A 27,713-nucleotide genomic window follows, 5' to 3' on the forward strand; every position below is an offset into this window, starting at 1 on the left:
TGCTCCGGGGCGTATCGTCTCTCGGTGGCCGTGAACGTACAGTCATGTTCATTATAGTTGCGACACTTTTTCTTTAATGGTTTTTGGAATGTAGCCTTGCTCATCGAGCGGCAAACGTAATTGGTTGGATCCATAAGTAAGAACCAATCATGTTCTCAGCTCTCGTTATAGTTGGGCGTTCAGAAACGCATCGGAGAAAAAGTGTCGCAACTATAATGAACACGACTGTACAGTCGTGTTCATTATAGTTGCGACACTTTTTCTTTTATGGTTTTTGGAATGTAACCTTGCTCATCGAGCGGCGAACGTAATTGGCTGGATCCACAAATAAGAACCAATCATGTCCTCAGCTCTCGTTATAGTTGCGCGTTCAGAAACGCATCTAAGAAAAAGTGTCGCAACTATAATGAACACGACTGTACAGTCGTAGTTCGTAAGTTTGTAAAGCCGTAAGTTTGTAAAGCCGTAGTTTGTAAAGCGGAGTCCTCGGTGGGTCTCCCTGCGGTCCTCTTCTTGGTTCCACCAGCTCCATATTCGTGTCGTTAAATACAAAATCGTTTGTCAAGTCAATGTCGTCGTAGGTATTTCGATGTTTATCCAGCCAATCCGTAAATGATAGAATCGTTTCTCCGCGCGTAAAGCCAAGGTCGTCGTAACAGGTGTATGTATGTAATCAATCCGTAGAGCCAAAAATCGTTAGTCCGATTGTTGGTGTGCCTGGTCGTCGTTAGAGCTTTGAAAAGAGCTGATTTGTTTGTAGCCTTTAAAAAAGCTGTTGATCACGTATAAAATGCGCTGTATCGCCACAATCTGGAAAAATATGAGAAAATCAATATCTTTGCATTTCGAATCGGCCGTAACTCCCGAACCGTTGGGCCTAGAGACTTCGATCGTAGCTCGTTGGAAAGCGTTTTTCAAGCCCTTTCGAACGTCGCAAGGCTGAGGTCTGTAGTTCCAACCGTTCGGGACTTATGGCCGATCCAAGTTTTCACCCCCTTTAAGGGGGTGTAATTAAGAGGGGGGGGGGGGATGGTACTTTTCGGGTGCGTTGGAAAGTGCTCGCCGAGACCTTTCCAACGAACCCAAACACGACCATTTTCCTACACTTTTCAGGAAAATGCCAAATCTCGGCTCGCACTCAGTGCCTCGAGAAGCTCGGAGAGCAACAGCCGGAGCCGCGTCTCCTCCGGCACCAAGACTTAGCGCGGACCATGGAGAGAGACCGCGAAAACTTGTAAAATTTATAACTTTTGAACGAGGGGACCTAGGGGAAAACTTCCAACGCTAGTACCACGAGGGTTGGAGGGGGTGTTTCCTCCCCCCCCCCCGCGATTTTCAAATCGCGATTACTCGAGAACGGTGCGTCCTAGCGAAAAATCGCAAGAGGCGAAATCGTTTTGTCTCGTCAAGATCTATCGACAGGGACACTGAAAAAATTTTTTAAAATTTTTTGAAAACTTATTTCAGCGATAACTCCCCAACGGTTAGACTTAGAGACTTGGACCTTATTAGGTTGAGGAAAGCATTCCTCGAGTCCTTTCGAACGCCGCAAGGCACAAGTCCGTAGCTCAATCCGTTCGGGAGTTACAGTGGAAAACGTCGAAAAAACTTTATTCGGCCGTAACTCCCGAACCGTTGTAGCTAGATACTTCAACAATAGCTCGTTGGAAAGCATTTTTCCAGCCCTTTAAAACGGCATAAGGCTGAAGTCTGTAGCTTCAACCGTTCCGGACTTATGATGAAAAATGTCCAAAAACTTGTTTCGTCTGTAACTACCGAACCGTTGGGCCTAGACACTTCGACCATAGCTCGTTGGAAAGCATTTTTCCATCCCTTTAAAACCCCGTAAGGCTCAAGTCCGTAGCTGTAACCGTTCCGGAGTTATCGCGGAAAGAAGTTCAAAACAATTTTGTAAAAATTTTTCGATTATCCCTGTCGAAAGATATCGACGAGAAAAAACGATTTTGTTCTTAGTCATTTTTCGCTAGGACGCACCGTTCTCGACTTATAGCGGTTTGAAAATCGAGGGGGGTGTGAGGAAACCCCCCCCCCCCCTCGTGGTACTAGCGTTATAAGTTTTCCCCTAGGTCCTCCCGTTCGGAACTTATGAATTTTACAAGTTTCAGGCGGTCTCTCTCCATGGTCCGCGCTTAGTCTATATACTGGATCAAGACGCAGCTCCGGTATTTCGTTCACGGACCATCTCCGCGCTACGTAAGTACCCGTGGAGATTTGGTATTTTCGTTCAAGGTGAAGGAAAGTTGTCGTGTGCGGGCTCGTTGGAAAGGTCTCGACGAGCACTTTCCAACGCACCCGAAAAATACCCACCCCTCCTTCTTAATTACACCTCCTGAAAGAGGTGAAAACTTTGATCGGCCGTAAGTCCCGAACCGTTGGTCCTAGAGACTTCGACCGTAGGTCGTTGGAAAGCATTTTTCAAGCCCTTTCGAACGGCGCAAGGCTGACGTCTATAGGTACAACCGTTCGGGACTTATGACTGAAAATGTAAAAAAACTATTTTCGGCCGTAACTCCCGAACCGTTGGACCTAGAGACTTCGACCGTAGGTCGTTGGAAAGCATTTTTCAAGCCCTTTCGAACGGCGTAAGGCTGAAGTCTGTAGGTACAACCGTTCGGGACTTATAGCCGAAAATGTGTAAAAAATACTAATCTTTTTTTTATTTTCAGATTGAGCAACGTCTACAATCGAACTGATTTCTGTAGGATCAAGTCCCGTGATGTAAGTAAATAACAATTTATCGCTTGCGAGTCGCGGCCGCGTGACTCAATGTTACGTTTTTACCGAACATTACTTCACAAACACTTACAGTACTCGGTACTGTAATGTAATTGTAATTGCGTTGGACTGGTTACAGAACATTAACAATGCCAAAGATGAGGGTGATATATGCACCAGACATTTCCTCCGATAGCGAACCCGAGGAGCCCCGCTCGGGTTTGGAGACCCGGGAGGACGTCAGGGAGTTTCTTCGTGAGCATTCCAAGCGAGGGTGGCGCCGACCTCGCGCACGTCGGCCCATAAGCTATTGGATCCACTGGGCGAACGTGTGGACCGCCATGTACAAGAAGCGCCAGGACAACAGGAGGAGAGTCGAGGACGAAATTATAAGTGCGCGCGACCGGCTTTTGTATATGCAGCGGGACCTGATGAAGCAGCAGCGAGAGCTGCTGGAGCACCAGAAACAGGTGGAGCAGCAGCAGCTAGAGATGCAGGTGCAACAGCGAGTGCTGCACCAGATGCAAAAACTGATGCAGCAGCAGGCTAGGTGAGTAGTTAGGTTAAGCTATATTAAATAAAAATAAATTGTTCGATAATATTTTTCATTTTTTTTTTCACAAAAAAGGGGCGAGAAACGAACAATCGAGGTGATCACGCTCGATAGGCGACGAGGGCGAGGAGGAGCCTGCGGCGAAGAAAATTAAAGAAGAGCGTTAAACTTTTTTTTTTTTAACTTTTATTTTCATTACTCCATTGTATGCGAAACTACCCTCGTACTATTGTATGTTTGTACGCGCTTCTTAAGACTTTTTTTTTTCAACATCAAGTTTTATTTTTTCTTCATACGCGACACGATGTATTTAGCGCTTCGTGTTTGTACGCGCATTTTGTAACTGTTTTTTTTTAACTTTAAGTTTCATTTCCTTTTTACACGCGATGCGATCCATCTAGTATTCAATGAACGTGCCTTTAGTGACTTTTTTTTTTTAACTTTAAGTTTCATTTTTTCAATAGATTGTAGCAAAACTTAAAATATAAATAAAAAAAATTTTTTTTATATATGTATTTGTTATTTATTTACATTATCCGGTTATTACAGAGTTTTTTTTTTTTTTACAACACCTAGGTAGTACAGGTATAGGGTTAGATTAAATTGACTGCTTCCGTAAGGGCTCTCGATGGACGAGTCTCTGGGCAGCGGCGGCGGCTTCCAGGCGGACCTCCAGTTCGACGTCGGCGTTAAATACGGCGTCGCAATGCCTCGCGTGGGCGCGAGTCGCGGCGGAGCCGTACTTCGGGGCGAACTCTATGTTCGCGACAACACGGCGTCCGATTTTGTATAGCTCGAAAGCGACGCGCGCTGGTGGTCGGTTGCGAAATCGCGTTCTTCTCGATCCATCCTTCTCCTCGCTCAGCTCCACTTCCGTCGACCAACCCAGATGACAATCCGAGAGCCTGACGGGTGGTGGCAACGTCCCTCTCTCTCCGCATTTGGCTGGATTCGTCATCTGTAACAGGCAAGGAGACGGGGATACGTTAGACTCGTGCTCCACGACGCATCGCGAGGGTGCGGAAGATGAACGGACCGCGACCGATTCGTTAATCTTCCGCTGTTGAGATACAATGGCTGTGTTCCGATATTAACTGCCAGTACTGAAAATGTATAGTATATGTGACGTGAACTATAAATTTTCAGTACTGCCAGTAAAAACGGAACACAGCCAATATACGGAGTCTTATACAAAGCGGTGTCACCTCGGGCACTTGCGAGAAACTTTAATAATAATGCGACTCGTAGCGGCGAGAGTCAGAACTACGGCGCGATCGCGATTATGAGTAAGTCCAGCCTATAACGCGGTCGGTAATATCACTGTCGGTAATTCTCTATCGGTAATTCCTCTGTCGGTAATACCGCTGTCTGTCGGTAATTCTCTATTGGTAATTGCTTTGTTGGTAATACCGCTGTCAGTAATCCGTGTGGTTATGTCTTGTGTCTTGTGTTTTTATGGCTGCGGTCCACTTAGCGCTTCAAATGCTACAGAGCATTCGTAGCATTAATATGGCTGGTCCATTTGACGCTTCGGAACGTTCCCAATAGCTCTTATTACGTCATCAATACGTCATCGTTTTCGCTCTCGATTCGCTCTAATGCCTCGTGCCCACAGGACGCGGCAAGGCTTGCCGCGCGGCGGAAGTTGGCTGGGGAATATTTCGATAGCCAATCAACGTCTCGTTCGCCTGGAAGTGATAAATATATAATTTCCGCCGCGCGGCAAAAGTTGGATTGGGTTCAACTTTTGCCGCGCGGCGGAAACTGTGTCACATCTGGTCACATCCTGCGTATAGGAATTTGGGTGATAATTTCTAGCGTCAGATAGAAAAGCAGCCTGCTAGCAGGACGTGCAGAAAATAATATATTATTAAAAAAGTGCAATATTATATTTTATAAAATGAGTGATATCGATGATATCGAAATTGTAAGTAAACTATAACCTTTTATATATATTATCATTATTAAGAAAAATTAAATACAGTAGTTAATTAAAATTACACACAAGTTTTAGGTTAAGTATCATAAGAGATTTAATTAAAAAGCTATTTTATTATTAAAAAAATAATTCACTTATCAGTTGACTTTCTGACAAAAATGTGTTTGTTATATTCAATTACAAAAACAGTTAAACTTTGTCAAGATATTAAAATTACAGAAAGCGTCAACACACAAGTTAAAAGCAGGTATCAAGAAATGACTAAATCACACTTATTGTACACCCCTATTAATTTACTTGAAAAGGGTCTAAATCTGAAGTCGAAATGTTGTGATTGAATATAAATACATTTTTGCCAGAAAGTCGACTGATAATTAAATTACATCTTTGGATTATCACTGGCAATTTATAATTTTCCATTTGGCTATTTTATTGTATTATATTATCCTTTACTATTATATTACACTTAATATATTAATTACTAAACTTTTATTTGCAGTATGATAACAGCAATATAGAAGAGGAGAATTGCTCTCTTTCTAATAATACTAATACTTTCGAATCTCAGAATAAAAATTTGGATCAGGAATATTTCGAAATATTAATTGGAGAAGTATTTCAAAGAGAAGCTTTATGGAACTCATTGTTACCTTACAAATTTAGAGGTCCATCAGAAACAAAAACGTTATGGTCCGAAATAGATGTCTATTTAGGTAAATATCAGTATACGTATTACAATAACATATTGTATCGACTTCTACAACATGATTAAGTATTTAAAATGTAACGTAAAACTTTATTATGTATAGGTACACCTGTCGGCACAAGTCAGACAAGATGGAAAAATTTGAGGGATCGGTTTGTGAAAGAACATACTTTACAAAATACTTATATTCCTAGTGACAGTGCAGCAATAAAAAAGAAAAGCAGTTGGCCATTATACGAAAGTCTTCTCTTTTTAGTACCAACAATAGCTTATAGAAAGTATGTATAGCAAAAAATTGCAATATAAATTAAATACACATACGTATGTACATACATATAATACAAACACACATGCCTTCAATTTATATATATTCTATTTCAGAACAAAAAGTAACATTGAAAATGTGAATCCACAAATAAACATGCTGCACTTTCAAGAGAACAAAGAGTGTTCTTCTATTGTGACAAAAAAAAAAGGGAAGGCAATGAAAGACAAGACATTTCACTACAATCAATACCAAAAAAGAAAAGTATACTAAAATCACAACCCATGCAAACTAGTTTACTAAAGTCACGGGAAACTTCTTGTAAGTAAATATTTTCTCATTCCTAAAACTTTATTGTAATAGTTTATTTTTTACATGTAGGTAGTGGACCAAATTCGTTAAATTCAAGTATTTGTTCAAACAAAGTTCCAAAATATGGTATTAAATGCAACAATATGTAGACACTTTTAAGACGTGTTTCACTTAACGTTCGCAACATTTTATCCTTGTTTAATATTTTTCAAACAAGGATAAAATGATTTTATGAGCGAGCGTAAAATGAAACGCGCCCCTAATTGAATTTTGTTTATAGATATATTCAACTATTTTTCTTTGTAGATAATGCAATATCTACTCCAGATACTTCTGATGCAGAAAATCTTCATGTATCTGCACTTACAAAACGTAAAAGTAAGTATATGAAACTAATTTTTTATAATACATTAATCTTAATATGACCGGGAAATGTAACAATTTAATTAACGAGAAACGATCTAAAGCTGTTCTTCATGCTGAACATTCTTTTGTGTGATTTTACAAACATTTACAAGATTCCCCTACATTGCGCGCCGCTTACTTGCCGGACTTAAAACACAAATTTTTGAAAAAAAACTCGAATATAATATGAAATAAAAATAAATTGCTAATCAATTGAATTATTATTTTAGTATTAGGATTGTTGTATTGTATGTACGTATCGGCTGAAAAGGACGCTTAATTCATATCATTTGTTATTCCAATAAATATTGTCTTGTGTCAAAATAGCTAAGACACCCTTTCCAAATAGTTAGGATCCAGGTTTAAACTCTTGTCGGGGTAATATTTTTCGCAATAATTTTCTGACAATTTTTTGGGATTAGGGACGATAGTAGAAATGCGTTCAAGCAACAAAATAATTAAATTGATTAACAATTTAATTTTGTGATATTATATTCAAGGTTGTTAAAAATCTGTGTTTTAAATATAGTAACTAAGCGGCACGCAATGTGGGGGAATCTTATAAATATTTATAAAATCACACAGAAAAATGTTCAATAAGTAACTAAGAATTGCTTTAGACCAGTATGCTGTTTCTCGTTAACTAATTTTTTATATTTGTATTTCATTACTAAAGAAATAAGTATATAAGATCAGGAGAAATCGAAAGTGAATGTCAATGTGTAAAGTATAGACATATTAAAATTGAGTACATTATTTATTTGTAAACGTTTCAATTATAATTTTAACCATTTGTTATAAAAAGACTTACTTATAGAAGAAGAAATGAATAAGAAAAAATATCAATATATTTTGTTTTTTCTATAGGAAAATCAAAACTAGAAAATATAGATAATCGTGTAGAAGAAGCTATTATACAAGAATTACAAAAAACAAGACCGATAAATGAACTTCCTCACACAAAACCGGATAAAATTGAAACTTTTGTAAAATATGTTGAAGCGTGTCTTCGAGGAATGCTTCCGGACACTTCCAAACGCATAATTAACAGAATCTCACAAATACTTATGGAAGAAGACTTATAAAATGTTTTTCTTTAACATTTTGGAATACAGTATTATAAAGCTATTATAAAGTTATTTTAATTTTAAAGTATAATTGTTTTTAAGAAGTTTAGAATATAACTTGTCATTTTAATATACATACAGATATATTTAGTTTATAAATTTAGTGAAACAATAATGATAGTTATTTTTAAGAGTACATCATAATGTACTAAAGATATATGATATGTAAACGTGGAATAATGAAGATTATTTTTAAGAGTACATAATGTACTAAAGATTTGTGATATGTAAACGTGGAATAATGAAGATTATTTTTAAGAGTACATAATGTACTAAAGATTTGTGATATGTAAACATGTTACTAGAATAATAAAAATAATTGTTTTTAAGAAAACATAATGTACCAAAAATTTGTAAGACGTAAACATATCATACTTATTCGAACTTTAATTATATTTAATACTTTATCGTCTGCGCATGATACCATACTGCTGCATTATTTATCGAAAATTATTGCGTTCACTCTGAATGTAGGGCCTGTAAACAACAATTGAAAAATACTAATAAAGATTAATAGTATCCTCATTTCATTTTATAATTAAAAAGTATTTATAAATACCTTGCATAATTTTGAGAACTTCAATAGCGAATCCTACATCCTTTTAACGAAGCTGGTGACAACTTTTAGAACTTCAAAAAAATTTGTGTACATTAATTTTTGAATATTACTTCATCTTGCCAAGGAACCTGACCCTCATTCATAAAATAATCAGTGAAGATATTTCTAATTTCATTAGCACGTCTTGTGTAATTATTACTGGCAAAACTTGTATTATTTGCATCATTAAAACAATTAAAATTTGTTCTTCTCCAATCTCCTTCGAGTATTTCTCCATTTATAGATGTTCTATCGGCATAACTAGCTACACAATAAAATGATTCATTCATTAAAAGATTATGCAAACAAATTGTCGCTTTGATTATGGCATCAACTGTTTCAAGGCTAGTATTTATTGGCTTCTGATAAATACGCCATCGACTTGTCAATATGCCGAATGCATTTTCCACAACTCGTCGAGCTCTACTTAGTCTATAGTTAAATATTCGTTGCTCTTTGTTTAAATTTTTCGAAGGATATGGTCTCATAGTAAACGTTTGTAGTTGAAAAGCTTCATCAGCTACTATAACATATGGTACAGTATGTCTGTTGCTAATAGGAGAGGGTTCAGGCAAATTCATTGTATTGTTATAGAATCTTTGTCCCATTATAGAATTTTTAAAAATTCCCCCATCACTGTGCCTACCTTGCGCACCAATATCCACAATTAAGAATTTATAAGTAGCAGAAACAAGTGCTAATAAAATTATACTGTAAAATGATTTATAGTTAAAGTATGCACTTCCAGAATGTTCAAGACACTGTAAAAAGAACAATTTTCATTTAGTTATGTAATATTGTTTTGATTCAATTTTAAATTAAAGCTGAATACTGATCATACATTTTTTTTAAGACAGAAACATCTGTAGCATTGTTAATGGAGAAAGTGAAAACTTACGATTATTTCAACGTGCTTTCCAAAGCACCAATACAATTAGGAAAGTTCCAGTGTTCTTGAAATTCATGAGCTATTTCGCGCCATCCATCTTGTGTTGGAGTAAATAATTGGTCTTTATGAAAACATTCCCATATTGCTTCACACGTTTCTTTTATTATTCTTGATGCTGTGCTTCGTCCGATTCGATAGTTCCATGCATTAGATTGAAGTGAATCTCCACTTGCTAAATACCTAAAAATGTTTCACGTTACTTTACTTATTTAATCTAATATTTCATAAAATACAATTTTATATTATTATAGAAATTTAAATTTAAATGAACAGGTTTATATATTATATATGTGTGTTTTGTAATTTACCGTAAAGTCATAGACAATCTTGCACATGCTGGAATCGGTACTCTCCAATTTGTTTCTTGTTTTGTTATAAGAGGCCCAACTCTTGATAATATATAATCAAACATTGTGGGTGGCATCCTCATGTAATTGAAGTACATGTTGTCATTTTGTAAACGCATTTCATGAATCAAATTATTCCAATCTCCTTGCTGTTGTTTTAATCGTAGTATTGGATGTATCCAAAATCTTCTATTTGATACATTCTTATTTCTTTTTTTCTTTCTTCTTATATATAATAGAGCCAGCAACAACACTCGACGTCTTGTCCTATATACAGCTGTATCCATTTTCTAAACAAATAAACGTAAATTAAATAAAAAGATAAATAAAAAATGAGTAAATTAAACAAAAATAGGGAAGAAAAAAGATAGATAAAATTATTCAAAATAACCAAAATAACACCGAAGTGATACTTTCTAAATTGTCAATTCAGAACGACAGGTCATAATGAGAACGTGATCATACAAGTGTGACACAAGATTAATTTTGTATAGTCCTATTAATTAATGTGACATCGTGCAAGGCTTCTTTAATGAACGCAAAGTAATCCTCCATGAAAAGGGAATGGTCACTGGAAAGGCAACCAGTGAAATCTTGCCCTTGGTTTTGGAACCGGTAGATTGCTCAACCAGGAAGAAGTCCACATACATAAATATGTAACATTGTTCCTCGCGATAGCTGAAGATGAGCAAATTAGAGTCGAAACGTTCTTGTAAGACTTCTCTGTGAGAAGTAAATAAATTAAGTTTTAAACTGTACGCAACAATATTTTACTCTTATAGCCTTTATTTATTTCTTACTCGACATTCAGAATAAGTTAAATAAAATTGAATAAAACTTTCGGATAGGCTCACCTTATATCTTAACCAAAGATGCTACAGGGTTACAATAAGCTGAGCGGCTTCGTTTAGTAGCTGCGTCCAGCTGCGTCCAATATTCCATGAGATTACAAAGGTCCCCCGAGTACCCGACACAATTTACACATGCGCATTAGAACACACTAGGACTGATACCGCGTGCTGTGTGAACCCCATAACTGCCTCACCTCGGGAGATGAGTTAGCTGGAGCGTTTCAATATTTGGCGGGAAATTACGACTTGAGCCGCATTTCGATTCACGCTCAAACCGCTGTTGGCTTCATCAATAGTTTGTTTGGGGCCGTATTTGTGTTCATACGTGTTTAAACATGATATATCAATTGACAATAAAAAGGAATTATTATCATTAACTTTCTTTGTTTCTGCTACGCGAGAAAAAATTAATTAAAATTATGACTTTACCTGAAATGACTCTTAAATTCCATAGCAGTGAGAGATGGGATAATACGATCTACATAACCTTCAATTTTAGGCGTTTTTTGTTTTCTTCGATTCATAACTCATTAAGCAAAATTCTATTTCTTCTTCCTTATCATCATCATATATATATATATATATATATATATATATATATATATATATATACAGGCTTGGGAAAGTTACTTTGTAAAAATAACTAGTTACAGTTACAGTTTCTGTCTTCCAAAAAATAACTAGTTACCGTTACAAGTTACTGACTTTAAAAAATAACTCGTTACAGTTACAGTTATTGAAAAAGTGGGTGTTTACGATAACTAATCGGATCTCGGATTGGATTGAATAATGGTACTCAACGTAGGTATAGAAAATTTCCCTAGGCTAATCGGGGGTGTATTCCGAAAGTTCTATTGAAAATATCCCTTTTAGTTATAAGGTTGGTAGCGCTGTAACTAACTATGTTGTGTTCCGTAATGTAAGTTAAGTTTATGATTATTGTTGGCTCACGGTGGTTTGCAGAGATCAACAAAGAGGTTAGTTTAATTTCTTATATTTTAATTATTTATAAAATAATTGTAATCATGTATTATTGATTGAAATATTATTTACTGACAATAATTTTGATTTTAAAATAGGAATCAAAAAGCAAAAAATGGATTTCCAAGAATTCCGGAGATAAAAATCCTAAGTTTTGATTAATATTAATTTATTAATTGTAAGTAAATTAAATTATGTCCGTTTTTGTGCACTAATAATGCATAATAAAGTTTATTCTGTTTAAGTAGTTGGAGAAGTTGTAGTAGCTTAGCTTGCATGCTTGTTTTAATATTTCATGTTTTTAGATAAGAACGGAGAGATAATTTATTCGATTTAATTGTTTACAGAACAGCTTCAATCACAAAATGTTAATGTAAATACAATCAAACAATTAATATTATTTGATGGAGTATCCAATTATACATTATATGTTTCAAATCAAATACATGAACGTGCGATTAAAGGTATAAAATCAAATTTTTATATATCTCTTAACAAAGAATGTAAAATATTTTAACAGTAGAAATCTTCTCAATCTGTTAAATGTTTGTATTAATATCTATTCAAGAATAATTCTTTCTGTATTAGTTTTTCTGTATTACCATATAAATAATATAGAATATATTTTGAAAAAGACTGCAAATAATCTATAACTTCTATAAAATAATGTTACAAAAGTTTTTTTTTTATTTATAATTGTAGTATAAAAGCCTTATTGAAAAGCATGGAAAAGCGTTGTTGCTAAGTTGTTACTGTGCATAAAAAGTTTAGTTATAAAAACTGTAATAATATGTAATAATAATGTAATAATATATTGCAATTGAATAAAAAATCAAATATTTTCAATATATCAGTAATTTATTTTTTTTAAACTTTTACATAGTATTGTGCGTACAAATTAAGTATTCAACATATTTTTTATTTCTTCTCTTTTTACTAGTCCTTCATTTTGTAGAAATTGATTTACTGCCATTGGCTCTGGTCCCGCAGCTAAGTTTTCATTGAAAATAACTGAATAATCAAAATTATCACCTTGCAGTAGACGAATGTTATGTAAAACACAGCAACTTATTATATAGTATGGTATTAAATCCGTTCTTCTCATTGGTACTTTATCCAACAGAAATCTCCATCGTCCTTTTAATAAGCCGATTGATCTTTCTACTATCATTCTAGTTCTAGAAAGAACACTATTGTAATTCATTTCTTGCTCAGTTAGGTGACCATTATCTTTATATGGCACCGTGATATGCTTTTGCAATACATAAGCTAAGTCTGCAATAATATGGGTGTTATCAGGAAAAAACTGGTCGTTACATTTTTGTTGTAATCCTGAATACTTAAATACTCTCATATCATGCACAGATCCAGGAAGACCAGCATAACAATGTAAAAATTGCAATTTATCATTACATACTACCTGTATAGAAGATTATTTTAAATATTTTAAAACACATGTTGTTAATCAAGTAATCATAATAAATATATGTACCTGCAACTGATTAGAGTGTCTTCCTTTCCTGTTGATATAAGATTAACTGTCTTCCAATGGAGCTAATATACAAATGTGCGTCCCGTCCAAAGCTCCAATAACTCCAGGAAAACCGTATTCAATTTGTAATCTTCGACTATAATCATTTATTTCTCTTCTGTTTGGCCATCGAATAAAATAATTCCTAAATGTACAAAGAATTTTGACAACTTTTCGTACCGCTCGCCAAGCTGTTGCATTGCCAACATTAAATTTTGTACCACCGACCTTTAATTAAATTATATGGTTATTAAATAATTATTAATCATGCCTTTACAAAAAATTATTTTAATTTAACTAGTTAACCTGTATGAATCTGGTGTTGCTAACACATATAAAGTTATGTACAACAGTTTCTCTGCAGACATGGGTATTCTTCCAGAATAATTTTCTTCTTCTAAATCATTTCGTAATAAAAATAAAAGATAATTAAAGGTTGTTTTTTGCATTCTAAAATAAATATTTTTGTCTTTTATTTTTGTACATACATATAAGATTAATAAATTAATTTTATATACATACCGAAAGTTTTCTTGAAAACTTTTATTATCGTATTCATAAATTACATTTTCAATAAAATTTTGAACTCTTGCTTTTCTTCTTCTAGGATGATTTTCGTTGTTCTCAAAAATAATATCTAATATTTCTTCTTCACTGTCAGAACTTTCACTTGAACTTGAAAATAATTCATCAAATATAAGTAAATCCATTTTTTAGAAAAATATAAGTGAAAGCTAAAGAAAACCGATAATATGGCATTGATCTTGTCTACATCCTTGGTTTTGTGTGGCAATTTTTTAAATAGACGTAAAACCGTTGTTTATTTGGATTACATTCCTCTAACATTTGTTTTATATTTTCGAAGAAGTTGGCATATGGAGAATATGCTTTAACAAAATCTGGTTCAAACTTGAGAAATATTTCACCGATGCTGATATCCTCTGTTCAATGAGCACCACTACAGTGCAATGTCTCCAATAATTGTTTATAAATATTATAAATAGATAGAAAACTTTGCAGTTAGTTTTCATGCAGTTTTTGGAAAGTCTTGTGTTTTTGAATTCCTATTTTAAAATCAAAATTATTTTTAGTAAATAATATTTTAATCAATAATACATGATTATAATTATTTTATAAATAATTAAAGTATAAGAAATTAAACTAACCTCTTTGTTGATCTTTGCAAACCAACGTGAGCAAACGATAATCAACTTATATTACGGAAAACAACGTAGTTAGTTACAGTGCTGCCAACCTTATGATTAAAAAGACTATTTTCAATAGAACTTTCGGAATACACCCCGGATTGACGATTGCTGTCTCAAATGTAATCCGATTGATGACGAAAGCGTGGAGACCGAGAAGCATGCTTGAAAAGTCTCTTTATTTTTTTAAATAATAACACAAGAAATCAAAGATAAAGTTAAAAAGAATGATTTGAATTTAGATTTATTGTAATTTTTTTGTCTAAACACTAGATTTCGTTTAAATTTCTGTTTGTAAAAATTAATTAATCTATTCTAAAGTTTGTGGTTATATCGGAAACAAATCAAAGTTAATAAAACAATTATTAATTATTAGGTACATATTGAAGCATATAATATTTCAAACATATCATATAGAATTCCTGTTTATTATAAACTCAGTAAAAATAACTTTGAAATTATTCAACTACATTATACATTAATCAATATTAATTTATATGTTAAAAATCAATAATGTCGCTGAAAATGTTTTTTTTATTCTTTTCCAGATCGTAAATAAACTTCAACTCCAAGAATAAATAAAAATTACTGGAAAATGGATTGACATGAAAAGGGCATTATTAAACATTATCAATTTGTGCTAACTTAAAATTTGTAAAATCTGTTATTCTTTGCTAGTTGTTCATTAGAGAGTAATAATATAAGAACGGAATATACATAAATAAAATTAAAATAATTGTATGCATATATAATGCGTATATTACATTTTTATATTATTACTCTCTAATAAACAACTAATAAAGAAAAGTAGATTTTACAAATTTTAAGTTAGCACAAATTGATATTGTTCAATAATGCCCTCTTCATATAAATCCATTTTCCAGTAATTTTTATTTATTCATGGAATTGAAGTTTATTTACGATCTGGAAAAGAATAAAAAGAACATTTTTAGAAACATTATTGATTTTTAACATATAAATTAATATTGATTAATGTATAATGTAGTTGAATAATTTCAAAGTTATGTTTACTAAGTTTATAATAAACAGGAATTCTATATGATATGCTTGAAATATTATATGCTTTAATATGTACCTAATAATTAATAATTGTTTTATTAATTTTGATTTGTTTCCGATATAACCACAAACTTTAGAATAGATTAATTAATTTTTACAAACAGAAATTTAAACGAAATCCAGTGTTTAGACAAAACAAATTACAATAAATCTAAATTCAAATCATTCTTTTTAACTTAATCTTTGATTTTTTGTGTTATTATTTAAAAAATAAAGAGACTTACTTTTCAAGCATGCTTCTCGGTCTCCACGCTTTCGTCATCAATCGGATTACATTTGAGACAGCAATCGTCAATTCGATTAGCCTAGGGAAATTTTCTATACTTACGTTGAGTACCATTGTTCAATCCAATCCGAGATCCGATTAGTTATCGTAAACACCCAGTAACTTAAAGTTACTTTTCAGTTACTTTTCTGTTTATTTTTGGTAATATTATAAAACATTAATAATTTAAATACGAGACTTTTACTGAAGAGCATCCACGTAAAGTCTTTTCTATCTTTAATTGTGTAAAGCGTTATCTACAATAGAGACTTAAGCCTTTAACCTTAAGAAATTAACCAATAATAATTGATTTATAGAAGAATAATCGATTGTGCTTGGCCAATTTCTTAAGGCTAAAGGCTTAAGTCTTTATTATAGTCTTTATTGACGACGCATAATTTGCATGTGACATGTTTACATATATTAAATATTAATTACCTATATGTACAGATGAAAACTATGTGAATTATGTTCTAAATTTTTTGAGGATAAAGGTTGGTTTATAATAGCCGTAATCGTAAGAAATTGGTCAATCATAGTTGATTTATAAAAGAATAATTGACTATGATTGATCAATTTCTTATGGTAACGGCTATTATAAACTAACTTTAAGACTAAGTATAGAATTTAGACTCAAAGGGATTCTTAGTAACCAATTCTCTGCTGGCTGATTATCACACGTATGTACACGATAGACCAGCCAGACGATCACACAACACGCAGTGATTCTTCGCGAGCATCCCGGAATTGTACTTGAATATCCGGGCCCTACAAGTACAGTCGTGAGCTAAAAGGTTGCAACACGTTTTCTTGGATGGTTTTTAGAATGTAGACTTGCTCCTCGATCGGCGAACATAATTGGTTGAATCCACAAGTAAGAACATGTAAATAACTTGTAACCTATGACTACTGGTACGGGGCTGCCAAATGTATAACATATAACCGTTCATTGTCACGTGTATCTTTCTGGACAGAACTTTTTCTCGGATCACATCATCTCTCATCATATCATCTCTCTCGGATCACATAAGAAGCATAGAACATAGAATTGTCACTGCATCGAGCAACAGTGGCTGCGTTTAGCAAACTCAGTGGTTGAGTGAGCGCTTACTGCTATTAGTGTAATCTTTTAGGTCTAACCAATCACCAATTACATTAAAGCTGCGTTTGAAAACATCAGTTGAGTACCCTCATATATATCATTTTATCCTTGTTGTTTACCGATTGTTAAATAAAGATAAAATGATACACGACGCCACTCGGGTGATGTTTGCAAATGCTATCTAAATTGGCAAATGAGTTTGAAATATATAAAGTAACTATAAAAATAACTATTAATTTAGTTACTAGTTACACAAATAATGTAACTAAGTTAAGTTTATAGTTACAGTTGAAAAAAAGTAACGAAGTTAAGTTACAGTTACCAAAAACAGGTAACTCTAACTATAACTTCGTTACAAGTAACGAGTTACTTCCCATCCATGTATATATATATATATATATATATAATATATATATATATATATATATAAAAGATATTGACCTAGTTTACACCGAACACTTGACACGCATACTAACAAGTAACTTTCTATTAAATTGTTTTAATTTCGGCAATACGTGTAAATGTATACGTAATATCTATATTTAATTAATTATCTTGATTTATATTGAACCAGCTTAATATACTATTCATTAAATTTAATACCAAAATTAAGATAATTGAATAGAAAGTTACTAAATATTACGCGTATCAAGTATTCGGTGTAAACAAAGTCATTATATCGTTGAATGTATTATAAACATTTACTAAAATTGGAACTGATTCCATTATTAATTTTGGATAAACCACGGCTAGTTGATTCAAGTGCTACAACTGCTACAAATTGGTCCACTTGTGTAGTGATTGTAATATTGGTAATTCTAGTGGACCGATCATAGTGTAGCGTTTAGAGCGTAGCATTCAGAGCGTTCAGAAGTACTAAATGGACCGCAACCTATGTCTTGTGTGTGGTTATGTCTTGTGACTTGTGTATTGTCTTGTGTGTGGTTAGGTTATAGGTTTTGGAGCTAAGACATTTTTTTTTGTAGTTATTGTATTTTTCCCAGTAGACCTTTAGGGGAGTAGAAAAGTCCTGTTGCTCTTTGTTAGCAAACGCTTAGTTTAAGCTGTGCAACTCAAAATATATATATTTTTTTTTTGTTTTTTTTTTATTTTCATTATGTATTCTTATATAATTTGACGAGCCCTGCAAGAAAGGTCATATAATTTTTTGTCGTATCTTTTGCCGTTTGGCCGGTAGAATTTTTTTTTAGTTTTTTTATTTTTTTAAAGTTTTGTATTTTTTCCTTGTAGTACTCGACGAGATCTACAAAAAAGGTCTCTTGTGATTTTTCGATATCTCGCACCGTTTGGTCTGCCGTATTCAAAATATATTTTTGAATTCAAATTTTTTTTATCTGTTTTTGTTTTGATTGTGGATTCTTATATAATTTGATAAGCTCTGCAAAAAGAATCATATAACTTTTTGTCGTATCTCTCACCGTTTGGTAAAAATTATTTTTTTTTGTTTTTTATTTTCTCAATGTTTTGTATTTTTTTTTATAGTACTCGACAAGATGCGCAAAAAAATGTACTTTTTTGAAGGCGTCGAAAAAATGTGAACTATCTTAAAAGCACACTGACGTCCTGAGGACATCCTGAGGCTCTCGCAAAAGTACAATTGAGATAATCTCAGAACATTTTCAAACGTACTGCGATAGACGTAGTATGTTCTGCGAATGATCAAATGTCCGAGATGACTCGTCCCATAGACATTCGCCGCAAATGTCTATGGTTTCAGGACAGTCTCCGAAAAGGATAAAAACAAGATAACTACAGTCGAACCCATATACACGCACACATAGACAGCTAGATGCACGCGCGCGCGTGCTCGTGTAGGATGTACAATGTACAATAATACATATAGTATCAAGCAGTGTTTCCATTTTGAGGGAAAATTTCCCATTTCGGGAATTTTTGAACTTTTGTGGGAAGAAAAGGGAAAAATGAAGGAAAATTCAACAAATCGCGAAAATAAGACCATATAGTTATCCTCATTAATAAATCCCTTTTTATAACTAGTGCAGAAACTAGAAACGTTGTTAAAATACTTTTATGTTTTAAATTAAAATAAACATTAAGTTTTATCTTGTATTCGAACATTAAAAAATTAACAAAATTTATTTTTAAAAGATGTTTATTTTCCTCATTTATTCACCTTATTAAAAATACAGTTTTAATCAATTTGATTGAAAGTGAACATAACTTATTTTCTTTTTCTAGATTAAAAGCATTAACTTAAGTTTAACCTGAGGTCTGGTAACATTAAAAAATATAGAAATTTATAAATAATTATAAAGAAACAAAATAAATGATTTAAATGTAATTTCAAAAATATTTCATTAAAATAAAGAATTCAGAAGTAAGCTACTCTTAAATAATAAAATCTGAGATAACTTTTTTTATATAAGGAAAAATACGGGGAAAATTCAAAGTAGAATGTAAGAGAAAAGGGTAATTTAAGAAGAGAAGAAGGGAAATTTCAGACCACTGTAGTGAAAACACTGGTATCAAGTAAATAGAATTTTATTTAAATGTACATAAACTTGGTATTTGTTGCATATGTACATCATTGCAAAATGCAATAGAGGTAACATACATATTAGAAATGCACATAAAGTCTTATAAATTTAATATTGTAACATTCAACATTTTTAAGAACAATATATATATATATATATATATATATAACGCACGCACACACGCACGTATATATATATATAAAGAAAGTGTGTGTGTAGGTGTGTGTGTGTGTGTGTGTGTGAGAGAGAGAGAGAGTGTGAGTGTGTGTGTGTGTGTGTGTGCGTAATATTATGTAAATTATATAATATAATTATAATATAAGATTGCAATTTGATGGGTATTTTGCAAGAGAAAATACAGCGTGTACGTAGAAAAACTTTTTACTACGCGAGAGATCCTTTACACACGACTGCTTGAGACAAGCGTCCGAGACAGAGAGAGGTACAGAGAAGCGAATCTCACTCGCGACATCCGCCTACATGTGCGCCATCAGAACACCGATTTATAACTAGACGCGCTTGGCAGTTTAGCCAACATTATGGGTTGATCTCCCAACACATTTCTCAAAAAAAAATCCAAAACGTATAAATTAATGTTTTTCAATGTTCTTCATTGTTCATCAGGTTGTTCGCGCGCTCGTGTTCCTCGTTATTTCGATTCTTTTGATTTCGTCCGTTTCTCTCTCTCTCTCTCTCTCTTTCTCTCTGTAAACATACGCTCACTAACGTGAGCTAAGTTTTAATGGATGTTATTATCTCCTCACCTTTAACCATGCATTATGTGTGTTTCTTACAGTAGCTGAAACATATTTTAATATTACTTTATTATTTTAACATAAATAAATACATTTTATCACAAGTTTTAACATAAATTTTACATAAAAAATAAAAACATAATATAAATTTTTTCAGCAAATCTTTAAATTTTGGAATTACTTTCAGCATTTAGTATAATATAAAAAAATTGCATATATCTAGAGGCGCGGTCGCGACTCGCGCCTATGTAGGAAAAGCGAGTCGCAGACCGACCCTCTTTTACGCGAGTCAGCGAATTCCAAGCATGCGAGATTATCAGATCTCAGTAACGGCTGAACCGATCAAGTTCTGAGTAATCTCAAACGATAGCTTGGCCTCGACTTGTATAATAAAAGTGTTTTTATTTTTTCTCTCCATGCCCTACGAACGGAGATATCGCGACGCAAAGTCCAAATCTCAATTTTTACATTTAAGAAACGTCATCGTCGCTAAGATTTTCTTGTCCAGTACATATTTTCGTCACAGAGAGGCGTTTGCTATTATATTATATTAGCTATATTCAATCAATCATGTTATGCACCTTCATCTGACCTGAATAGTAGTTGTCACCTAACGCAACTGACCATTCCGTCACGGCGATTTCGGTGGAGCGAACAATCCTTTAATCCGTTTTCCGCCCGGTTAAGAATAATCAGTACAAAATTACCGTTCCAAAAAAAAGGTAAGAAAAGGCACCAAGTGTATGTGCGCGCACCTAAAAACTTTTATTTTTTTCTGCAAAACTCAAGTGGTACTATCTCTGTGTTAATTGAAAAACTTACTATGCCAGCCCATGTCGTAATATCTTGAACTTTAATATATCTTTGTGAATTACAATATTACATTTTATTCTATTTTTTTTCTTACAATTTTGCCAAGTTGAAATCATGTCTTTTATTACGAAAAAATACAAATTGCTTGACACTGCAAAACGCATGATATCAGTATAAAATTACCTTTTCAAAAAAAGGTAAAGAAAGGCACCAAGTATGCGTGTGCGTGCACTTTATCTTTATTTTTCTTCTAAACCCAAGTGATATTATTTTTGTATTTTACAGAAAAAATTTTTTATGCTAATTTAATTCTACAAAATCCAAGTAGTACTACTTTGTACTTTATATTTTCATTGAAAAATTTTCCTGTTCTAACCCAATTGGTATGTATTTGATTCCATAAAACCTAAGTAATAGTGTAAATCATGTCTTATTACAGAAAAAAAAATTACATAATGCTTAACACTACAAAACGCGTGATATCAGTACAAAATTACCTTTTCAAAAAAAAGGTAAAAAAAAGCGCCTATGTGTGTTGCGCGCAACTTATTTTGAAATTGTGTAATCTAATAAAAATGATATATGTTTATTAAAAAAAAAAATGTGTGAAATCTTTTAAAGTGCGCCTATTATAAAAAGAATATACTTTTTTTACAAAATTAAAGTAGTCGTATTTGTATTTTCTTTGAAAAACATTCCTATTCTAACCCAACTGGTAGTATCTTCAATTTTTATACAAAACCCACGTGGTACTATCTCTGTATTGAAAAATCTTCGTATTTTTAAAATTCAAGTGATAGCACACGCAGAAAATTTTTCTCGAAAATACAAGCATACACGAAGAAAGTAAATACCATACTAATCTTGCACGGCTAGGATATAGTCATAATATGCAAAAGATTTCAAGAAAGTATAGGAAATTTAGAGAGCAAAGAATAAAACTATACGCAGAAATATATATTTCTATCAAGTATGGGACTTTTTCGAGAGCGCGTTTTACCATACGTAGAATGCACGTAAAAGAAAAATTACCATACTAAATATGTCTTCTCTCCATACTATGTTGCAATATGTATAATTGCCTTAATGGCAATAAAAATACTGAGGATAATTAAATTATATATATATATATAAATACTTATATATATATATAAATATAAATACACACTTTTCAATGATAATTTCATTTATTTGGTATTTCTTTAAAACCATTTTTTAACCATATAAATTTCGCTTTCACTAAGCCTAACGCAATGTGTTACAACAGAATTAAATAAATTCTTCTTAGTTAAATAAACCCACTCAAAACAAGTATTATCATAAATTTTGTAGGATTGTACATGTTCATCTAGATAGCACTGTAACATTCTTTTAGTTAAAATAACAAAGTCATTTTGTTCTTTATTAATAATAATAGTGTGCACAAAATAAAAATCTACTCCTTCTTCGTTGAATGTAACGATAATGGCTCTTTTGTTAATAATATTATTGTTGTAACATATCCACTTAGCAATTAATATGTTAAATTCTACTTGAAAAGGTGTAATACAATTATTAACAAAAGGTATTTCGCGTACATTCTTTTGGGCAACTGGTCCAAGAGTTAACAAATGGCAGGATGAAATATTATATTGCAACCTGTAGTTTAAAAGCAGTTGGTGTTTTATAGCTATTGTTCTTGAAATATTTGCTCGACTATTTGTAGCTTGGGATGTTTTTTTTCCTTCTTTATGTTTACCTTCGTATCGCATACAATTAGTTTTCCATAATACACCGACAAGCTTCATTATTCGAGCATAATGAATTAAAAAGTGATGTTTCGGTTTTATCTTGCCTGGGAATTGGTTATTTAATAAAGTTAAATATTCATTAATAATAGTGTCTAATAAATGATACGTTTCACAATGAACTCTTGAACTAGTTGTAATGTCGATTATTTGCTTTAAAAGAATAACAAGCTGCCAACATTCGTCTTCCTGTGGAATAAAAGAGCCGATAATTAAACAAAAATGCCTTACTAATAACAACATTTCGGCAGAACTCATTATGATTGCTTTATTTTTTAAGTTTTGTTCTGTGATTTCCACAGGTTTATTAATATTATGTTTGTGACTGTATCGAAATGATCTTATTCTAGTATTAACATCTATTAAAGTTAAGTATTTCTTAGCAATAAAATAATTTAGAAATAACGCCAAATCGTATCTGCATACACCTTCTAAAATGTCATGCATAACATCTACACCTAAATTTTTTGTAACGTGAAAATAATCTAAATCATTGAACACACACTGACTAACTATACCAGATTTACTCACATCCTTTAATGCCAAAAGTGAAGTATAATTATCTACATTACGGAGAATGCACATACGTTCATCTAAGAAATCACAAATACATTTTCTATTAATTAGACAGAATCGACAAAAAAATGTAGCATTGAAACTTTCCACGAAACCAAAAATAGAATGAACACTCAAATTGTCTCCCACGACTAAAGACAAAACAAAATATACTTGCTTGTTTCCATCTTTATGTTTAATTGTTATACCTTCTGTTTGTAGGTAATGCAACTCGTCAATTGCTTTTTGAAAAACACTTCTATTGCCAAACATTTGTCGATCAAGTGAGTTAAATAAAAAGAACAGAAAGATATTCTCTAACTTTGATTGCATGTAAGGAGGTAAACATGGTATAGTTACATAAACTGCGCCACACTTAGATAAGCCTTTATGAGAGCCTAACACATTATTATTCTCATAATCATCAAAAAATTAAAAAATAGGATAAACAATCTTTCCTATGAAATGCGAACTTATCTCTTCCCAAAGAGATCCCTGAACAAAATTTTCTATAATATTGTTATTTGATCTCAGCGATTGGTAATATCTTAATGTTTCGTCAAAAAGATTTGGGATTTCAAATATTTTTTGAAAAACTTTGCGAAGAGGAATAAACTGTGCATACACTGAAATACTTTGAATAATATTTACGCCATTCTTTTCTCGGAATTCTTCTCTTTCTCCGATTAAATATTGTTCAGGAAGTATAAATGTATCATAGCATTTTAACAATTTAAAAAAACGCCATTCGCTTTTACAATCCGTGAAAGGATCACTAAAATCTGCGAATACTTCTTTAATAGCAGATATTGAATCTAAACTTAAATTAAAAGTTTCAAGTCGATTTAATAAATGTTTTTCTAGTAAAAGTAAATAATTGTCGATGAGATTTCCTGTACTTCTCACAATATCATTTACCCTAACACGAGGTACGTCTAAATAAGTGTATAATTTACTTGTGAAATTAATAATTTCTTTATGTTCCTCAAATTTTACGTTTGTCGCTTCACTAGTGTGGCCATCGTTTTGTGGAATGTCGAAAAATAAATCGTCTTCTAAATCAGTTTCAATATCAGAATCAGACTTAATTTGTATGGGATCTATTATATACTCCACATTTTCACATTTTTTATCTTCATAATGTTGTATACGTTGATTTGTTCCCACTGTTAAGACTTTATCTATTGCATCTATAAAATCCGCGTTTTGATCATATTGTTTTATAGTTTGGTTATTATATGTAATATTAGTCTCTGATAAATGTTTGTTATATCTATGTTTCTTAAAAGAATCAAATATAGCAAAAGATCTGCTGCAATTATTATCGTTACATCTATATATTTTTAATAAAGGATGGAATTCTTTGTAATGATTTAGAAGCGACTTATTATCGAAACATAAAAATGTACTACAAATATAGCACCGAAACATCTTATTAACGATTGCACATGAAATGATATTTATGTTCGGAAAAATTATGTCGCAACTAAACGCTCCATTTCTGCGTTAACGCGACCTAACAAAACGTTTAATGAGTTGTTACATTTCTCTTGTAAGTGAATATCGAAACCAGATTTTTGTAAGAATATCCAAAACGTTTCTGCATATGTTGGATACTTGCAATCAACAGCAAAGAATATCTTGAAAGTTAATTCAATAGCTTGCAAACATGAATCCACCTTAAACTTTTGGTCGTTTACAATCACGTATGATGATTCGATGTTTACTAAAGGTCCAACTATAAGAGGTGTCGGTTGAAAAGTATCTTTGTTTCTTTGCAGTCTTCTCTTCAAATCATATAAAGCACGATCCAAATCAGCAACAGTCTATATAAAGTAGTAATTCGAACTAAAATACTATTCATACTCATAAAAGATTTAATATTTATATATATTTTATTTTTTTATTTAAATACCTGCGCATGTAACATAAACGCATCTCTACATTCTTGTAACGTTAACTTTCTGATGCTGTTTTCACTATCCTGCTCACAGTTCGTATTTCTTTTCTTTTTATAACCTCCTGCTCTACGAGATTCGATAAGAATCGGAAGTAAATAAAAAATTACCGCATCTTGTTTATCTATTAAAAAAAGAAAAATTTATAACTAATCCACTAATTAAACACGAACATTTTAATAATACAATTTTAATGCAATGGTAAAATGTCTATACCAGAAGATATTGCTGGTAAAATAGATATAAGAGCTGTATCTGAAACACTGAGGCGTTTATTCAATTGCTGTAGTTGGTCAATAATAACTTTTTTAATAATATTCCACCTTTTAGGAAATATCGATTCTTTTTCGGGATACTGTCTGTTAAAGTCTTCTACGAGCTAGAAATTTTGTAATAAGGTTATTAGCGCGTATGTATGTGCGTGCGTGCGTGCGTGTGCGTGCGTGCGTGAGTGCAAATGTAACAGATAGAAAGAAAGAGAGTCAAGTAACAAATATACGTGTCTCAAAATGAAGTTAATTATAATAATATAATCGCAAAAAAATAATTATACAGAATTATATAACAAAAATAGTTTTATAGATAACGTTTTGCTCTATATCGATACTTTAACGTAGGCCTATAGCCGAGTTGCTCATTTTTGTCCATTTCAGCGACGACCATGAAGACAAGGAAACTTATTAAAATATTCAAGTACATTTAGTTTGTCTTGCATTAATAACTTGTTCCTAGCCCTATATGTATTATTCCAATATTCACACACTTGCTCCCACGGTTCTGTGTGGTGGAATAACCATTGCAGTTTGTCTTCTGTAGTATAAAAATTATATACAGTCACGTGTAAAATGGTCAATGTCATATTAATATTAGGATAGTACCATCTATTTCAGTCTGTGCATATGTCTCTTGTATGGATTTGGAAATTGATTGCTGAAGGAGTATTCCTTGTTTTCTTAAATCTCCTTTTATATAATTATAATGTTCCCAGAGCTTACCACTTGCCTGTATACGAACACCATTCTTACATGTAAACGGCGTATAATATGTGTAACAAGACTCTCCTTTAAATATTTTAACAATGTCTCCTGCTAATTTTTGAAACCGAGAAGTTGTTATACTGCAAGTAAAAAAATAATTGTGAAATAGCTCAGGGAAACTTTGTTTTGAAGAAACAAAATATATTTAACACATATATACATACATACATATATATATATATATATATATATATATATATATATATATATACACCAAGCAAATCAAAAACTGCTTACGTGAATATAATTAACCTCAACTCCCATCCACAAGAAATAATATGTTTCTTGTATAGATAAGATTATATATTATGCACTTTTTTCAGCCGAATTCGTTTGTCTCGTACAAAAACGTGTTGAATAAGTGTATTATTAATAAATATATGCAGTTAAAAATATATATTTTACATTAACTAGAGTCAATATTATATTATACTCCTACGAATGCTACGTATAAAATTTTTCAAGTGTCATAAGATATGATTGACAAAGTGCATGTGAATATGATAATGAAACATAGCTAATTAGATTGCATGAGCCTTATTAAATTTATTTTTATCTTTCTATCTTTCTCCAATGCATATTTTTTCCACCAAAAATGTGGTTTGCTTTTTCTCAGGTCTACCTCTAAGTCATACTTTTTTAACTCTAGCATAATGTAAATGTATATTTTGAATGAATTGATGTTTGAAACAAGTGTCAAATGATTGAATAAAGATATAAAAGTATGTGTAATTTTACAAGTTGAGTCTCAGAGGTCTCAACGCTGCGTATTCTCTCTGGTTTTAGAAATTTGTAACTAGATTAATTAATAAGTATGGTAAGTACATTTTGAATCCTGTTTATTAAAGTTAATAAAGTTAAGTGTAGCTCTTACAATATATATATTGAGTTCACTAAACTAGTTAAAATAATACATGATATTAAATATGCTCGCTGTGTTACAAAATAAATGTTAATTGTAAATAAATAATATGTGTTAATCTCGCTGTTACCTGATATTTAATAATATTTCTGAGCGTCTTATAAAAGATATTTTTTCTTATAAAAGATAATTCATTTTGTAACACAGCGAGCATATTTAATATCATGTATTATTTTAACTAGTTTTTAGTAAACTCTATATACATTGTAAAACTTACACTTACTTTATTAACTTTTTTAATAAACAGGATTCAAAATGTACTTACCTTACTTATTAATTAATCCAATTACAAATTTCTGAAACCAGAAAGTACACGCAGCGTTGAGGCCTCTAAGACTCAACTTGTAAAATTACACGTACACCAGGCATTGGAATCATTTTTATACCTTTATTCAATTATTTGATACTTGTTTCA

The 27,713-nt window shown here is 32.2% G+C and overlaps 4 protein-coding genes and 2 long non-coding RNA genes across 11 annotated transcripts; 2 read left to right on the forward strand and 4 right to left on the reverse strand.

Annotated features, from left to right (window-relative positions):
- Positions 1-3,841: 3,841 nt before the first annotated feature.
- LOC120358834 lies at positions 3,842-4,992 on the reverse strand. Its single transcript, XM_039454390.1, has 2 exons — positions 4,700-4,992; positions 3,842-4,247 (listed from the first exon to the last, which is right to left on the reverse strand). The coding sequence occupies exon 2, from the start codon at positions 4,245-4,247 to the stop codon at positions 3,888-3,890; it is 360 nt and encodes a 119-aa protein (XP_039310324.1). The 5' UTR covers positions 4,700-4,992; the 3' UTR covers positions 3,842-3,887.
- A 38-nt stretch (positions 4,993-5,030) lies between these two features.
- Positions 5,031-8,565, forward strand: LOC120356763. Of its 2 annotated transcripts, XM_039454389.1 has the most exons (7): positions 5,031-5,216; positions 5,728-5,941; positions 6,038-6,212; positions 6,316-6,520; positions 6,581-6,637; positions 6,818-6,889; positions 7,784-8,565. In XM_039454389.1, exons 1-4 carry the CDS (start codon positions 5,190-5,192, stop codon positions 6,470-6,472), a joined length of 573 nt encoding a protein of 190 aa, XP_039310323.1. In that variant the 5' UTR covers positions 5,031-5,189; the 3' UTR covers positions 6,473-6,520; positions 6,581-6,637; positions 6,818-6,889; positions 7,784-8,565. The 2 variants fall into 2 exon arrangements, with proteins under 2 accessions (XP_039310323.1, XP_039310322.1); XM_039454388.1 differs by lacking the exon at positions 6,581-6,637 and having other exon boundaries at positions 5,033-5,216.
- On the reverse strand, positions 7,655-10,915 carry LOC120358835. 2 transcript variants are annotated; one of them, XR_005575712.1, is made up of 6 exons: positions 10,792-10,906; positions 10,403-10,660; positions 9,899-10,227; positions 9,540-9,770; positions 8,603-9,402; positions 7,655-8,520 (listed from the first exon to the last, which is right to left on the reverse strand). It is a non-coding gene; the product is annotated as an uncharacterized LOC120358835 (long non-coding RNA). The 2 variants fall into 2 exon arrangements; XR_005575711.1 differs by having other exon boundaries at positions 9,899-10,660; positions 10,792-10,915.
- Positions 10,916-11,674: 759 nt separating this feature from the next.
- Positions 11,675-12,236, forward strand: LOC120358818. Its single transcript, XR_005575695.1, has 3 exons — positions 11,675-11,765; positions 11,868-11,947; positions 12,117-12,236. It is a non-coding gene; the product is annotated as an uncharacterized LOC120358818 (long non-coding RNA).
- A 402-nt stretch (positions 12,237-12,638) lies between these two features.
- LOC120358817 lies at positions 12,639-14,563 on the reverse strand. 4 transcript variants are annotated; one of them, XM_039454320.1, is made up of 5 exons: positions 14,467-14,563; positions 13,823-14,364; positions 13,607-13,750; positions 13,262-13,528; positions 12,639-13,189 (listed from the first exon to the last, which is right to left on the reverse strand). In XM_039454320.1, exons 2-4 carry the CDS (start codon positions 14,008-14,010, stop codon positions 13,408-13,410), a joined length of 453 nt encoding a protein of 150 aa, XP_039310254.1. In that variant the 5' UTR covers positions 14,011-14,364; positions 14,467-14,563; the 3' UTR covers positions 12,639-13,189; positions 13,262-13,407. The 4 variants fall into 4 exon arrangements, with proteins under 4 accessions (XP_039310254.1, XP_039310255.1, XP_039310252.1 ...); XM_039454321.1 differs by having other exon boundaries at positions 12,700-13,044; XM_039454318.1 differs by having other exon boundaries at positions 12,700-13,044; positions 13,607-13,697; positions 14,467-14,561.
- Positions 14,564-22,207: 7,644 nt separating this feature from the next.
- On the reverse strand, positions 22,208-25,469 carry LOC120358819. Its single transcript, XM_039454329.1, has 3 exons — positions 25,297-25,469; positions 25,061-25,207; positions 22,208-23,015 (listed from the first exon to the last, which is right to left on the reverse strand). Exons 1-3 carry the CDS (start codon positions 25,309-25,311, stop codon positions 22,242-22,244), a joined length of 936 nt encoding a protein of 311 aa, XP_039310263.1. The 5' UTR covers positions 25,312-25,469; the 3' UTR covers positions 22,208-22,241.
- Positions 25,470-27,713: the final 2,244 nt, after the last annotated feature.

The sequence above is a fragment of the Solenopsis invicta genome, chromosome 10 (assembly GCF_016802725.1).
Source record: "Solenopsis invicta isolate M01_SB chromosome 10, UNIL_Sinv_3.0, whole genome shotgun sequence".
In the NCBI taxonomy this organism is placed as follows: Eukaryota; Metazoa; Arthropoda; class Insecta; order Hymenoptera; family Formicidae; genus Solenopsis; species Solenopsis invicta.

Bases quoted from the DNA above. Each gene is read 5' to 3' on its own strand.
- LOC120356763 (XM_039454389.1), top strand. From the start codon at position 5,190: ATGAGTGATATCGATGATATCGAAATT. The intron at 5,942-6,037 runs GTAAATATCAGT...TATTATGTATAG, and splicing joins CGAAATAGATGTCTATTTAG to GTACACCTGTCGGCACAAGT. The intron at 6,213-6,315 runs GTATGTATAGCA...ATTCTATTTCAG, and splicing joins CCAACAATAGCTTATAGAAA to AACAAAAAGTAACATTGAAA.
- LOC120358834 (XM_039454390.1), bottom strand. From the start codon at position 4,247: ATGACGAATCCAGCCAAATGCGGAGAGAGAGGGACGTTGCCACCACCC.
- LOC120358819 (XM_039454329.1), bottom strand. The intron at 23,016-25,060 runs GTGGATTCATGT...TTTATTCCACAG, and splicing joins TAAACGACCAAAAGTTTAAG to GAAGACGAATGTTGGCAGCT.
- LOC120358817 (XM_039454318.1), bottom strand. From the start codon at position 14,010: ATGGATTTACTTATATTTGATGAATTATTTTCAAGTTCAAGTGAAAGT. The intron at 13,698-13,822 runs GTATGTATATAA...GAAATGATTTAG, and splicing joins AGTTTTCAAGAAAACTTTCG to AAGAAGAAAATTATTCTGGA. The intron at 13,529-13,606 runs GTTAACTAGTTA...ATTTAATTAAAG, and splicing joins GCAACACCAGATTCATACAG to GTCGGTGGTACAAAATTTAA.